Source organism: Rhinoderma darwinii, chromosome 4 (genome assembly GCF_050947455.1).
Source record: "Rhinoderma darwinii isolate aRhiDar2 chromosome 4, aRhiDar2.hap1, whole genome shotgun sequence".
NCBI classification, from domain to species: Eukaryota; Metazoa; Chordata; class Amphibia; order Anura; family Rhinodermatidae; genus Rhinoderma; species Rhinoderma darwinii.
Genome location: NC_134690.1, coordinates 121,148,532 through 121,165,382, shown reverse-complemented (window position 1 = coordinate 121,165,382; position 16,851 = coordinate 121,148,532). Strand labels below are relative to the sequence as shown.

Below are 16,851 nucleotides of genomic sequence, written 5' to 3'. Positions count from 1 at the left end.
TACTCGGGCTCGGGCGGGACCCGGTCGTGTGAATCCCGCCTTAGTGCTTAGGGCAGCGTGAGCTGTAAATACGGCCCTGCTAAGGACACAGATACTATTGAACACTATAGCAGAGCAGGGAGGTATCTCCCTGCTCTGGTATTTACTAGGCCAGTGGTTCCCAACCGGGGTGCCGTGAAAATCCTCTGGGGGTGCCGCGACACTCCTCTGAACCACTGCCACGACCATGCTGTCTCTCCTCCTCATAGCGCAAAGTGTATGTGAGGAGGAGATTTTTTGCAGCCGCCTTGTAGATAGCACCTCCTACCCCCCTTCCTGCACTGTGTACAAGGGGGAGGTGGGTGGCTGTATGGCACTGTCAACAAGGGGGAGGTGGGGGCTGTATGACATTGTCTACATAGGGAAGGTTGGGGGCACTATGTACAAGGGGGAGGTGGGGGGCTGTATGGCACTGTCTACAAGGGAGTTGGGGGGCTGTATGGCACTGTCTACAAGGGAGGTGCGGGGACTGTATGGCACTGTCTACAAGGGAGGTGCGGGGACTGTATGGCACTGTCTACAAGGGAGGTGCGGGGACTGTATGGCACTGTCTACAAGGGAGGTGCGGGGACTGTATGGCACTGTCTACAAGGGAGGTGCGGGGACTGTATGGCACTGTCTACAAGGGAGGTGCGGGGGACTGTATGGCACCGTCTACAAGGGAGGTGCGGGGGCTGTATGGCACGGTCTACAAGGGAGGTGGGGGGCTGTATGGCACTGTCTACAAGGGAGGTGGGGGGGCGGTATGGCCCTGTCTACAAGGGAGGTGGGGGGCTGTATGGCCCTGTCTACAAGGGGGGTGTGGGGGGGCTGTATGGCACTGTCTACAAGGGAGGTGTGGGGGGCTTTATGGCACTGTCTACAAGGGAGGGGGGTGGGGTCTGTATGGCACTGTCTACAAGGGGGGGGGGGTGGGGGCTGTATGGCACAATCTACAGAGGGGCACTATCTACAAGGTGGGCTGTGTGTGGCGGCCAGGGGAGGGGGGTATTATACTGTGTGGGGGCCACTAAGCGGACATTATACTGTGTAGGGTCACTATAGGGTGCAATATAATGTGTGTGGCACTTAGGGGGCATAATACTGTGTGGGCACAATTAGAGGACAAAATACTGTGTCCTTGAAGGGGTTATAATATATTATTATTAAATATTATTATTATACTGTATGGGGGGCACTATATTGTGTGTGTGTGTGTGTGTGTGTGTGTGTGGGGCGCTGAAAGATAATTTTGCAAGGGAAGCCATTTATCCTAAGGCTGGCTCTATTTATAAGAAAAGAAACATTGCATTACATGATAAGGAAGATCCAATAATGGCCCCGTTGTCTTTGCAGTGTTTGCATCCCTGCTTGGACCAGTCATTGATGATAGTAAAAGGAGTGCTAGGAATTTATGTAAATTTAAATACAGGTTTTTTTTGTTTTTATTTCAATATTACCGTCATTGACTTTCTGGTAAATCAGGACGACATCAGCAACTTGCAGGGATAGCTCGTCTGGCTGTTTGGCAGTATAGGTCCGGATAATCTCCACTTGTGTTAAAGCTAAAATAAAGATAACAATACAATAAGTAACAATAGAACAAAACTATGACTTGAATAATATTAGCAAAACGGAAACCCAGGCATACAGAATAAGGCCTTATTCACACGAACGTGTTTTACGTCCGTGATACGCAAGTAAAAATCACGCGCATCGCGCGGACCTATGTTAGTGAATGAGACCGTTCAGACAGTCCGTGATTTTCACGCAGCGTATTTCCGCTGCGTAAAACTCGCGACATGTCCTATACTTGGCCGTTTTTAGCCATTTTTCGCCGTTAGAGTCAATGGGTGCGTGAAAATCGCGCACTGTGTGTCGCGCGTGATTCACACAACAGTAGATCAAAAAATGAAGGAAAAAATAAAAGCCCTTCCTTAATTTCTTTTTCTAAACGTCAAAACCACGTGTCATAAGCATGGCATATGCGTGAAAATCACGCAGCCAACACTGTTGACACACAGAACTGCAACGCGCAAAAAACGCAGCATTTTTTGCACGCGCAAAACGCACACATTCGTGTGAATAAGGCCTAACGCACAAGGTTTTCATGTATACAGCACATTTGGCATTTAGTGTGTAATTCTGCTACTCATTTATACATTATTCAGGTTTACTATTCATTTCCCCTGCTTCAGAGCCGATATAATATATATTCATGAATTTCAATCAAACCGGAGCTGTATAAATATCATTACACATTGAAAAGCTACGTAAGGAACAACATGTTTTGCAAATTCGGTTCCTTGTTTGTAACAGAGAATCTTTCGGTGCTCCTGACATTTCTGTTTTATGAATTACTTGTATTCCCCAATAAAATAACAATAAGGGATCTTCTTTACTTAGAACTTTGCAATGTGCTGTTCCTCTGTTATTTCTCCTGGAAATAACAACTAGATGTTACTATTGCCTTTGTCAATCAGGGAGTGAACCTACACAGTTTGACACTATCAGCACCGATTGGACAGAGTCATTGTATGTAGGTGCATGCGCATTGACAAGGGGAATGGTAGTACCCAGTTCTAAATTTATGCATGCATTTCCAGGAGGAATAACAGAGGAAGGGCACAAGAGTTTTAATAAAAGATCTTCAAAAATTTATATTTTATAAGTGATAATATTTACTTAAACAATCAGGAGAGATCACAGGTCCTCTTTAAATTGCATCTGCTAGTGAGACAGGTACACTTTAATCATGGGCATCAATAAAATGCCTAGAAAGGATTGACCAAGGGGTTTTGAGTGCCCACTATACCGTGGCATAACTAAGGATGAAGAGGTTGCAGTCCCACCTAGGCCCTAATGATTGTGGGGGCCCAATCGCCCCTTTGCCATAAAGGTCAATGATGGTATGGGGACCCTGGTAGATATTTTGCATATGTCCTGTCAGATAGTGTCATTTTCTGAAAAGATATAACCGGAGGTCCTGCCAGACTAGCTGTGTATGCAATAGATCAACCTACACATTCACTGTGACAGGTGCTGGATAGATGAACATCTCCTGTCAATTACAATGCATTAGTTCCTCGTTCTGGCCATTTACACCCAGAAAAACCTTCTTCATAGTTTTCCTAATTAAGTTGATCACTCAATTTGTTTTTCCTTCTCTGTTCTATATCCAACATTTGAGTTACTTGTTCTTTAACCACATAACAGTCTTGCCCGAGTTCTGCTGCAGCGGAAACTACAAGAAGAACACTCCAGGCAAAACTGATTGTCCTGATGCACATGACCAAAGCCGTGTGCACGGCCCATGATTACGGCAGGGACAGACGTAGAGTGCCATCTGCGCGCCGTCCTCAAATCACGGACCGTGCACACATTGATTTCAGTGAGCCCGGACCGCAAATGCAGCCCGTATGATTACATTTGCTTATTTTTTTTTTCTTTTTTGCAGGCCAGGCTCCAGGCCAATGAACGGACTATGTAAACCACGGTCGTGTGGGTCCGCAATTCATCCACATATTTGCATTGAATTGCGGACGCAAAAACACGTTTGTGTGCATGAGGCCATACACTGTGGATGATTTATCAAAGCTGGTGCAAAAGAAAAAAGAGAAGAAGTTGGCCAAAGAAACCAATCAGCTTTTAGCTACGATTTCTGAAAGACTTTTAAAAAAATAAATAAAAAAAAATAAAAGCTGCAACCTGATTGGTTGCTATGGTCAACTGCTTCACTTTTTCTTTGCACCAGTTTTAATAAATCCCCCAGACTATAGTATGCCTAGTGCAAGGCCTGAGGAGATGGTGCACAACACCGGGAATCAAAGAACACAACAAGAGATTCCCTGTGTCCTGCACCAGCTGTCAGACCCTGCACAGGGCATATGCTCTCTCCAGAGGTTTCCCTTTAATACAGGGAAAAAGCAATCACAATGAAATCTCCTTCCTCTTCACTGAAAGTAGCGGCGGGAAGACGGCCGCTATAACAGGAAATCCCAGTGAAGTCATCACAAGGATTTCATATGTACGGAAAATATGCTGGATTTAAAAAGACTTAGTGATCTCCCTGGCATAGAGCCCTATTAAAATGATGCAATTACCAATAGTCTTGGACGTCACATCTAAGGCCCTGTTCACACTGCGTTTTTTTTGCAGGCAGAAAATTCTTCCTAGGAAAATCAGCTCCGGTTTTTTTTAAGTGGTTTTGCACCACAGGCAATTTTTGCAGCGTTTTTACCTCTTCAACATGCAAAAGCAAAAATGGCTAGCTTTTTTTTTGCCATAAAACACGCCAAAAACCGCTGCGGCCCTTCGTGGCAGTTTTTTCCGTCTCCCATTGATTTCAATGGGGTGTTTGAGGCAGAAAACGCCTCAAGATAGGGCATGTCGCTGCTTTTTCCCACGAGCGTTTTTTTTCCACTCGCGGGAAAAGACGACTCCATCTCCCATTGAAATTAATTGTAGGCAATTTCAGCCATTTTTTGCCGCAGTTTCCAGGACTGTTGCTACTCTCCTTAGGAATGTGTGACCTGTTAAGATCACTCCTAAAAGCACATGGGCAATCCTGAAAGAGTGGAGAAAGAACCCAAGAGTAACCACAAAAGACCTGAAGACACTGAAAAAACTGTTGTTCATGTCTCCACTATTAGGCTATGTTCACACAGAGTATTTTGGGGGAGGAATATCTGCCTCAAAATTCCGTTTGGAACTTTGAGGCAGATATTCCTCTCCCTGCACGCCGATTTTCGCGGCAATTATCGCGCCGTTTTTCGCCCGCGGCCATTGAGCGCCGCGGGCATAAAACAGCGAGAAATACGCTTTCTCCTGCCTCCCATTGAAGTCAATGGGAGGTCAGAGGCGGAAGCGCCCGAAGATAGGGCATGTCGCTTCTTTTTCCCACGAGGCAGTTTTACTGCTCGCGGGAAAAAGACGCCGACGCCTCCCATTGAAATCATTGGGAGGCGTTCTCGGGCCGTTTCTGCCGAGTTTTGCGACGCGGTTTCCGCGTCAAAAAACTCGGCAAAATACCCCGTGTGAACATAGCCTTAGGGTATGTTCACACAGCTTATTTTCGGCCATTTTTCTGGCCGTAAACGGACAAAAAATCGGCAGCAGAACACCTCCAAACATCTGCCCATTGATTTCAATGGGAAAAACTGTGTTCTGTTCCCACGGGGCGTTTTTTTACACGGCTGTTTTGAAAAAAAGGCAGCGAAAAAGAATTGCACGTCACCTCTTGAGCCGTTTTTCATTGACTCAATAGAAAAACATCTCCAAAAACGGCCGTGAAAAACGCGACTTGGAATAAAAAACGTCTGAAAATCAGGAGATGTTTTCCCTTGAAAACAGCTCCGTATTTTCAGACGTGTTTGATTTTGCGTGTGAACATACGCTTAGTAAAAAAAAAAAAAAAAACACTGAACAAAAATGGTGTTCCTGGAAGGGCATCATGAAGGAAGTCACTGCTTGTGGCCCATCTCTGAGTTAAGGTCCTCAAACATGGCCTGACGTGGGCCGTGTAAACAAGCTTCGATCAGTGAGACATCGTTGATCGGCGCTCGTTTGCTCCTTTCACAAGGAGCTAGTATGGGGACGAGCGCTCGTTACGCCTATCGCTCATATCCATACATTTCTATCATGTCATGTTTTTACAGCGAGATCTAATGCCGACAACGCTAATATTTTAGGCAGATAAAACGATACACTCCGCCGATGAACGAGTGTTTGCTCGTTCATCGGCTGATCGTTGCCCTGTTTACACAAGACAGTGGCGCTCTAAGTGTGCATAGCACTTTTTGTGTGCGTTAACAACAGCTCTCCAAATAACCAACAGTGAAGAGAAATGTGCCGAGGCACAGAGTCCCAATTTCCCAGCCACCAGTCGACTAGTCGATAAGTGTCAGTAAAGGCAGTTAAAATATAACTTTTATTATGTATCAAACAGACAGACAACACTGAAGAGTTAAAATTATATCAAGAGACGGCCAGTATGTGTCGCAGAAGTCAGTGTGCATGCACCCAGTACAACGCTGGACGCAGTGAGAGAGACTGATTCGGCAGCTGCAGACTGCCGTGCATAGAAACAGTCCCCCACGGGTGGAAGCAATGACTGGACCGTCAGTGATAGATTAAAATGGCGATAGCCCCCCCGACATGTTTCGCTGCAGAAGCAGCGTCCTCAGGGGATAACACGGGGCTAATGAGCGCGCGTTTGAAAACCTGCTCCCTATATAGACTCGTGTGTCTGACGTCTGCATGACGTGTAGCGGCAACAACTCTCCTCAAGGCCAATCAGGTAATCGCAAATGACAAGCCCCCACGCCGAGAAGAGTGGCATGGCAACAGGCCAATAGAACACCGTGATCAGGCATCCAATCACCACGGGAGCTGGGCGCAAGCGCACACCAGTCAAAACGGGTGATAGTCATTCAGAAAGCTCTATGTGCGGGGAGATTGACAACAAGGGCAGCCAGTAAAGAATACAGAACGGCGCCCAATCGAAATACACAAATCCAAACAAGTGGATAACGCAGAGAGCCTCAATCAATGGTGACAGCAAATGCCAAGTAACACATAAAACATGCATTCAATACAATATACACGTCATGATAGCCGCAGAGAGAGCATAAATATACTTACACAACGTAACATGCAGAGTCAATATACACAAGTGCATAATAATATATTCACACAAACACGTCCAGTGGACAGAACTAAATAGTAGGAGAGAGCAGGGATCAGAGCAAGTCGTCTGTTGTATCGATAACAGCATCAATGGTAATACACATGCTTATCAAGCATTAATATAGTATAACTAGATATACATCAAGACTGCATATGTGGTGATCAGTGTATCACATACCTGTCATACCGACAGAAGTATCACAAGGAAAAGTATGTTCAGCAGGAAAGATTAATTCAGCAAAAAAGGTTTAGCAAAAAAGGTTTATGACAACAGGAGAAGAGGGTTCAGTACCTCCTATAGAAAAGCCATGAAGGTGAACCCCTCATTTAGGCCATTGGGACTCAGAGAACTGAGCCTATGTATCCATCGTGCCTCCTCCTGCAGTAGCCTCCTATCTAAGTTGCCGGCCCTAGGTCCAAGTTTCAACTGCGTAATGCCCCAAAATTGAAGGACCTTGGAGTCGCTCCCATGAAAAGATCTCACGTGTCTGGAAATAGAGGTGTCCTCTTTCATATTAATACTACTAACATGTCTAGAGATTCTTCTCCTGAGTTGCTGGGTGGTCTTGCCAACATACAATTTGGGGCAAGGGCATCTGGCGACATATACAACGCCAGTGGTTTGACCGTTAATAAAGTGTCTGATGGTAAATTGACAGCCATTTAGGGGGTTGGTAAAACACTTGGTCTTGGGCATATATGTACAGAAGGAGCACCTACCACAGGGGAAGGATCCCACCGTGGGGGCTGAAAGCCATGTATCACGAGGGATAAGTGGTCTGGAATAATGACTCCGCGTGAGAAATTCACGAAGGTTCCTACCACGTCGAAAAGTCACATTCGGAATGTCAGAAATAGCGTCCGCTAAGTCAGGATCAGACAGCAGAATAGCCCAATGCTTCCCCAAAATCTTAGATATCTGAGTGGAACAGGTGTCAAAGTTACCAATACACCTAATATTGGAACCTACAGGTCTTACCTCAGCATTAGTTTTTCTGCCATAGAGCAGTTCCTCTCTAGGAGTGGCCTTAGCTCTGGCATAAGCTCGATGTAGGATTTTTTTGGGGTAGCCTCTTGCCAGAAATTTATGGAAGAGGGCATCACATTCTAATTTGAAAGTGTGTTCCTCGGAACAGTTCCTTCTGGCCCTTAGGTACTGACCGATAGGTATCCCCCTCTTAAGATTTTGGGGAAGCATTGGGCTATTCTGCGGTCTGATCCTGACTTAGCGGACGCTATTTCTGACATTCCGAATGTGACTTTTCGACGTGGTAGGAACCTTCGTGAATTTCTCACGCGGAGTCATTATTCCAGACCACTTATCCCTCGTGATACATGGCTTTCAGCCCCCACGGTGGGATCCTTCCCCTGTGGTAGGTGCTCCTTCTGTACATATATGCCCAAGACCAAGTGTTTTACCAACCCCCTAAATGGCTGTCAATTTACCATCAGACACTTTATTAACGGTCAAACCACTGGCGTTGTATATGTCGCCAGATGCCCTTGCCCCAAATTGTATGTTGGCAAGACCACCCAGCAACTCAGGAGAAGAATCTCTAGACATGTTAGTAGTATTAATATGAAAGAGGACACCTCTATTTCCAGACACGTGAGATCTTTTCATGGGAGCGACTCCAAGGTCCTTCAATTTTGGGGCATTACGCAGTTGAAACTTGGACCTAGGGCCGGCAACTTAGATAGGAGGCTACTGCAGGAGGAGGCACGATGGATACATAGGCTCAGTTCTCTGAGTCCCAATGGCCTAAATGAGGGGTTCACCTTCATGGCTTTTCTATAGGAGGTACTGAACCCTCTTCTCCTGTTGTCATAAACCTTTTTTGCTAAACCTTTTTTGCTGAATTAATCTTTCCTGCTGAACATACTTTTCCTTGTGATACTTCTGTCGGTATGACAGGTATGTGATACACTGATCACCACATATGCAGTCTTGATGTATATCTAGTTATACTATATTAATGCTTGATAAGCATGTGTATTACCATTGATGCTGTTATCGATACAACAGACGACTTGCTCTGATCCCTGCTCTCTCCTACTATTTAGTTCTGTCCACTGGACGTGTTTGTGTGAATATATTATTATGCACTTGTGTATATTGACTCTGCATGTTACGTTGTGTAAGTATATTTATGCTCTCTCTGCGGCTATCATGACGTGTATATTGTATTGAATGCATGTTTTATGTGTTACTTGGCATTTGCTGTCACCATTGATTGAGGCTCTGCGTTATCCACTTGTTTGGATTTGTGTATTTCGATTGGGCGCCGTTCTGTATTCTTTACTGGCTGCCCTTGTTGTCAATCTCCCCGCACATAGAGCTTTCTGAATGACTATCACCCGTTTTGACTGGTGTGCGCTTGCGCCCAGCTCCCGTGGTGATTGGATGCCTGATCACGGTGTTCTATTGGCCTGTTGCCATGCCACTCTTCTCGGCGTGGGGGCTTGTCATTTGCGATTACCTGATTGGCCTTGAGGAGAGTTGTTGCCGCTACACGTCATGCAGACGTCAGACACACGAGTCTATATAGGGAGCAGGTTTTCAAACGCGCGCTCATTAGCCCCGTGTTATCCCCTGAGGACGCTGCTTCTGCAGCGAAACATGTCGGGGGGGCTATCGCCATTTTAATCTATCACTGACGGTCCAGTCATTGCTTCCACCCGTGGGGGACTGTTTCTATGCACGGCAGTCTGCAGCTGCCGAATCAGTCTCTCTCACTGCGTCCAGCGTTGTACTGGGTGCATGCACACTGACTTCTGCGACACATACTGGCCGTCTCTTGATATAATTTTAACTCTTCAGTGTTGTCTGTCTGTTTGATACATAATAAAAGTTATATTTTAACTGCCTTTACTGACACTTATCGACTAGTCGACTGGTGGCTGGGAAATTGGGACTCTGTGCCTCGGCACATTTCTCTTCATTGTCTAATTATCCCTGCCAGCCACTAGGGGGTCTCCTTTTTGCTTTTTCAAATAACCAACAGGGGGCAATGTCAGACAGTAAATGAATGTTTAACTCCTTACTGGTTCTATCGGTGCATGCTTTTTCTCTGCTCTGACCCAGGGCAGTGATCCAGCGTGCTCGGTCACTCCTGTAAGACACAAGTTTGTGATCAAACAATTATTCTCCTCATAGATCCACTTTTTATATTACACAACTAAAGCAAAAACAAAGCAAAGAAAACAAATACCTATGAAAACAGTTATTAAACAAATTACTTTATGTAAAATATACTTCTACTATATGGTACGCCATCCAAGAGTTGTACATTACATACAATGTTATGTGTCCCTTGTATGCAGTATATTGGACAGCACTTGCCTAGTCACTCTCTATTATAGTCTCTGAGACATACGGACACCGCCAAGTTAACACACTCAGCTGTTTTCATATGTCCCGGTCGCTATAATCTGCATCTGCAGCCACCTCTGTTCTCCAGATCATTGGGGGTCCCAGCATTCAGACTCCGCTATGAAACACATATTACAGATATATAACAATGTATATGGCATAGTGTAATGCTTTATTTCCCCAGAGTTGGCGCTGCAGGGGAATTGAACACTTGCTGTCAGATTCTAATGGAGATTACAGTGGATCGCTCGGGGTCCCAGCAGAAGGACACCCTGCCATCAGTCTATATTCAGGGCACACTAAACAAAAAGATCGGGTCCAAAGCAGAGAACCACTTTAAATAGAGAAGTGTACAAGCTATTTTACAGGAAAAAGTAAGAAAAAGCCCAAACTGTAAAGACAAAACAGTTTCATGATCTGTTTTTAGAGTAAAGAATCTTGAATAAATAATATGTTGTAATATTAATAATACTATCATACACACATATATACAAACACATTATCCATTAAGAGAATGGCGAGAACCTGTCCTGCACTTGCATTGTGTTTTACACTTTATGTTCCACTTTGTTTTCATGGTTCATGAACCTAAACATAAGGTATTTTACTCAGAAATAAATTATTTCCATTTATGTGAGACCCAGGACGTTGATGCCCCATATGGGTTCCTTTCTACTCACAGTAAGATTCTTCCCCCCCTTCTTATGGCAATGATGTTATCAGAGAGGAATGTCACTGAGGTGAAGCCTTCTGCCCCATGTGGGCAAATCCCTATCCACAGAAGGGTTTGGTCTTCTTCTTAACCCCTTAACGACCAAAGACGAAAATGAACGTCATGGTCGGCTGCTAGTTCCCGCACCATGACGTTCATTTTCGTCCGCATTTCAAACTGTCACTCTGTGTAAACACAGAGTGACAGACCCGCGCTGACAGCTGTCCTAGACAGCTGAGACATCAGTCTCGCCGGACAGCGGACCATCGTCGCTGCTTTCGGCAGTTAACCCCTTAAGTGCAGCGACGGATTGCCATCGCCGCATTTAAGTGGTTTGAAGCACATCATCAGCCCCCACGAAGTGATCGTGGGGGCTACCGATGCTTGTCACGGCAATCGGAGGTCAGATAATGACCTCCGGGTTGCCATGTACGGAAGCCTCGGAGGAACAGCCTCCGGCCGTTCCTCCTCTGCTTCCTGTCAGTGTGACAGTCACGTCACAATGACAGTTAGAGTACATTACACTACGTGTGTAGTGTAATGTACTCTAGCAGCGATCAAAGCTGCAAGACTAAGTGTCCCCTAGTGGGACAAGTTAAAAAAAGTAAAAAAAAGTAATAAAAATGTTTTAAAAAAAGTGTTAAAAAGTAAAAGTTATAAGTTATATAAACACAAAATGCTTTTTTCCCTATAAGACTTTTATTATAGAAAAAAAATTAAACACGTTAAAAAAGTACACATATGTGGTATCACCGCGTTCGTAACGACCCCAACTATAAAACTGTAATGTTATTTTTCCCGCACGATGTACACCCCAAAAAAAAATCAATAAAAAACGACAACAGAATCGCAATTTTTTTGGTCACCACCGCTCCCTAAATAAAGAATAAAAAGTGATCAAAAAGTCGCATGTACCCGAAAATAGTACCAATAAAAACTTCTATCCGTCCCGCAAAAAACAAGCCCTTACATAGCTTTTTTGACTAAAAAATTACAAAAATCATGGCTCTCAGAATATGGTGACACAGAATTTTTTTTTTTTATAAATAAGTCATTTTATTGTGCAAACGCTAAAAAAAAGGACCAAACCTATATACATCTGGTATCGCCGTAACCGTACCAACCCGCAGAATAAAGTAAAAATGTCATTTATAGCGTACGGTGAGCGCCGCAAAAAGAAAACCTAAAAAACGGTGTCAGTGTAATGACCGGGGGGTAGGGAAACGGACAAGTGAGCCCTAATCTACCCACCACTCTGTCCCTGCCTACTTGCAACGACCCGCCCTAGGCGACGGGGTACAACTGGGCGGCGGTCCCTGCACTCAGTAAGTGCACGACAAACACGACAAACATACAAGGGAATACAAGCAAGGGAAAGGGGCAGTTGCCCACGGCAACACCGTGAGCAACCAGAGTGGTGAACGAGCCGAGTCAAGCCAGGAGTGTGCGAGGTACCAAACGAAGAGCAGAAGAGTAGTCAGTAAGCCAGGGTCTGTATGGAGCAGGAACAAAATAGAAGGAGCTGTAGCTGGGCCAGGAAACCACACGAAAAAGAATAACAAGCAAGGAGGAACAGGAAATGCAGGTATAAATAGACAGAGGGCGGGAGCTAGCTGAGTCTGGCCAGGCTACGATAGGCTCTCCCACTCCTAAGCCTGCCAGCCTGAGTGGTGGAAGCTGGAGTCAGTCTCAGGGATGTAGATTCAGGTGCTGACTGATTAATTAAGGGAGTTAACCCCGAAGCGGTGTCTGGCAGATCCTTTACAGTACCCCCCCATTTATGAGGGGCCACCGGACCCTTTCTAAGTGGACCTGGCTTACTGGGGAAACGCAGGTGGAACCTCCTGACCAATACCCCAGCGTGAACATCCCGGGCGGGTACCCAAGTCCTCTCCTCGGGCCCGTAACCTCTCCAATGGACCAGGTACTGGAGGGAGCCTTGGACCATCTTGCTGTCCACAATCCTGGCCACCTCGAATTCCACCCCCTCAGGGGTGAGGACGGGAACAGGAGGTCTCCTCGAGGGAGCCAAGGACGGGGAGCAGCGTTTAAGGAGGGAGGCATGAAACACGTCGTGTATACGAAAAGACGGGGGTAACTCCAGCCGGAAGGAGACAGGATTGAGGCCCTCAATGACCTTATACGGCCCAATAAACTGGGGAACAAACTTCTTGGACGGAACCTTGAGACGCAAGTTCCTAGACGACAACCACACCAGATCCCCGACCATAAACAGGGGGTTAGCAGAACGTTTTCTATCAGCCTGAGTTTTTTGTACGCTCTGGGACGCCTCTAGGTTCTTCTGAACCTGGGCCCAGACTGTGCACAGTTCCCGATGAACGACCTCTACCTCGGGATTGTTGGAACTACCAGGTGAAACGGAGGAGAACCGTGGATTAAACCCAAAATTACAGAAAAAGGGGGAGACCCCTGACGAGTTACTGACCCGGTTATTAAGGGAAAATTCGGCGAGGGGAATGAATCAGACCCAATCATATTGACAGTCAGAGACAAAACACCTTAAGTATTGTTCTAGAGATTGATTAGTCCTCTCCGTTTGACCATTGGTTTCAGGATGGAAGGCAGAGGAGAAGGACAGATCAATCCCCAACTTCATACAGAAGGCTCTCCAAAACAATGAAACAAATTGTACCCCTCTGTCCGAAACAATATTGACAGGGACCCCATGGAGACGCAGGATGTGTTTGACAAACAAGGTAGCCAACGTCTTGGCGTTGGGTAGTTTCTTGAGGGGCACATCTTACTGAAGCGGTCTACCACCACCCACACCACCGACTTGCCTTGGGATGGAGGCAAATCGGTGATAAAATCCATGGAGATATGTGTCCAAGGTCTCTGGGGAATGGGCAACGAACGCAGTAAGCCCGCTGGTCGGGACCTGGGAGTCTTGGACCTAGCACAAACCTCACAAGCGGCGACGTAGGCCTTAACGTCTTTAGGCAACCCAGGCCACCAATAATTTCTGGTAATGAGGTGTTTGGTACCCAGGATGCCTGGATGACCAGATAGTGCGGAGTCATGATTTTCCCTAAGTACCCTTAGCCGGAACTGCAGGGGAACAAACAGCTTGTTCTCAGGAAGGTTCCCGGGAGCTGAACCTTGATCAGCAGCAATTTCAGAGACTAAATCAGAATGATTATACCTGGAGGCAAAATACAAGCAGGATCTTCCTCCGAAGGAGGGCTGGCCATGAAGCTACGCGACAGTGCATCAGCCTTAATATTTTTAGACCCAGCCCTATAGGTAACCAAAAAATTGAATCTGGTAAAAAATAACGCCCATCGAGCTTGTCTCGGGTTTAGCCTCCGGGCAGATTCTAGGAAAACCAGATTCTTGTGGTCGGTAAGGACCGTTACCTGGTGTCTAGCCCCCTCCAGGAAGTGGCGCCACTCTTCAAATGCCCATTTAATGGCTAAGAGTTTGCGGTTGCCAATATCATAGTTACTCTCAGTTGGCGAAAACTTCCTGGAGAAGTAGGCACAGGGGCGGAGATGGGTGAGGGACCTGGTACCCTGGGACAAGACAGCCCCCACTCCCACCTCAGATGCGTCAACTTCCACGATAAATGGCTCCTTTTGGTTGGGCTGAACCAGCACCGGGGCAGAGATAAAGCACTTCTTAAGGACCTCAAAAGCCTGGACAGCCTCAGGAGGCCAGTGGAGGAGATCAGCACCTTTGCGAGTGAGGTCCGTAAGAGGCTTAGCGATGACCGAGAAGTTAGCAATAAATCTCCTGTAATAATTAGCGAACCCCAAAAAACACTGTAACGCCTTCAGGGAGGCAGGTTGGACCCATTCCGCCACAGCCTGAACCTTGGCGGGGTCCATGCGGAATTCATGAGGAGTGAGGATTTGACCCAAAAATGGTATCTCCTGTACCCCAAACACACATTTTTCGGTTTTGGCAAACAGTTTGTTTTCCCGAAGGACCTGGAGCACCTTCCTGACATGCTCAATGTGGGAGGACCAGTCCTTGGAAAACACCAGTATGTCATCAAGGTACACTACAAGAAATATCCCCAGGTAATTTCTCAAAATCTCATTTATGAAATTCTGGAAGACCGCAGGGGCATTACACAACCCAAAGGGCATGACGAGGTATTCGAAATGGCCTTCGGGCGTGTTAAACGCAGTCTTCCACTCATCCCCCTCTTTGATGCGAATAAGGTTATACGCCCCCCGTAGATCCAATTTAGAGAACCATTGGGCCCCCTGAACCTGATTAAAGAGATCAGGAATCAAAGGAAGGGGATACTGGTTCCTTACCGTGACCTTATTCAGGCTACGGTAGTCAATGCATGGCCTAAGACCACCATCCTTCTTCCCCACGAAGAAGAAGCCAGCACCTACCGGAGAAGAAGAGGGACGAATGTAACCCTTGGCCAGGGATTCCTGGATATACTCTCTCATGGCTTCACGTTCGGGACAAGAAAGATTAAATATCCTACCCTTAGGAAGCTTAGCTCCTGGTACCAATTCGATAGTGCAATCGTATTCTCTATGAGGAGGTAACACTTCGGAGGCCTCCCTAGAGAAAACATCAGCGAAGTCCTGAACAAACTCGGGTAGCGTATTCGCCTCCTCAGGGGGAGAAATAGAATTAACAGAAAAACATGACGTACAACATTCATTACCCCATTTGGTTAGCTCCCCAGTATTCCAGTCAAACGTGGGATTATGCAACTGCAACCAGGGAAGGCCTAGAACCAAATCGTACGATAATCCCTGCATCAACAGTACAGAGCATTGTTCCAAATGCATGGAGCCAACAAGGAGTTCAAAAACAGGGGTATGCTGTGTAAAATAACCATTAGCAAGAGGAGTGGAGTCGATACCCACTACCGGGACAAGTTTAGGCAAATCAATCAGAGGCATAGCAAGAGACATAGCAAATTCCACAGACATAATATTAGTAGAGGACCCTGAATCCACGAAGGCACTGCCGGTAGCAGACCTACCACCAAAAGAGACCTGAAAGGGAAGCAAGATCTTAGTACGTTTCCTATTTACTGGAAATACCTGTGCGCCCAAGTGACCTCCCCGATGATCACTTAGGCGCGGAAGTTCTCTGGCTGCATTCTTACGCTTAGGACAGTTGTTCACTTGATGCTTGTCATCCCCACAGTAGAAGAAGAGACCATTCTTCCTGCGGAATTCTCTACGTTGTTGGGGGGACACGGAGGCCCCGAGTTGCATAGGTATCTCTGAGTCTTTCCTGGAGGAACGAAGCAACGGAACTTCGGGAGGCATCATGGGGGAGTCGGAGGAGAAAACACATAAACGTTCATGTTGTCGTTCCCTGAGACGTCGGTCAAGTCGTACCGCTAAAGCCATAGCCTGGTCTAGGGAGTCAGAAGAGGGATAGCTAACTAGCAGGTCTTTCAGGGCATTCGACAGACCCAACCTAAACTGGCACCTTAAGGCAGGGTCATTCCATCGAGAAGCTACGCACCACTTCCTAAAGTCAGAGCAATACTCCTCAACAGGTCTCTTACCCTGACGTAAGGTCACCAGCTGACTCTCGGCAAAGGCAGTCCTGTCAGTCTCGTCATAAATAAGTCCGAGAGCGGAAAAGAAACAATCAACGGAGGAAAGTTCAGGGGCGTCAGGAGCCAAGGAGAAGGCCCACTCTTGGGGCCCTTCCTGGAGCCAGGACATAATTATACCCACCCGCTGGCTCTCAGAACCTGAGGAATGAGGCTTTAAAAGAAAGTAAAGCCTACAACTCTCCCGAAAGGAGAGAAAAGCCCTCCGGTCCCCTGAGAACCGGTCGGGCAACTTGAGGTGGGGTTCAAGAGGTGCGGTGAGGGGAACTACCAAGGTAGCATCAGGCTGGTTGACCCTCTGAGCCAGGGCCTGGACCTGTAGGGAGAGACCCTGCATTTGCTGAGCCAGGGTCTCACGGGGGTCCATAGTGGTGTCAGGGACCAGGGTAGACTAGGTATGGGCTTGTTATTATGTAATGACCGGGGGGTAGGGAAACGGACAAGTGAGCCCTAATCTACCCACCACTCTGTCCCTGCCTACTTGCAACGACCCGC

At 46.6% G+C, this 16,851-nt stretch overlaps 1 protein-coding gene across 1 annotated transcript in view; it reads right to left on the bottom strand.

The window, feature by feature from the left end:
* ARHGEF26 (Rho guanine nucleotide exchange factor 26) overlaps window positions 1–16,851 on the bottom strand; it is a 158,845-nt gene that overhangs the window by 5,057 nt on the left and 136,937 nt on the right. Inside the window, exons 13-14 of the mRNA XM_075861522.1 lie at window positions 9,751–9,818; window positions 1,479–1,583 (exon numbers count right to left, since the gene is read on the bottom strand). Coding sequence (XP_075717637.1) covers window positions 1,479–1,583; window positions 9,751–9,818 — 173 coding nt within the window. The remainder of the gene's footprint in view (window positions 1–1,478; window positions 1,584–9,750; window positions 9,819–16,851) is intronic.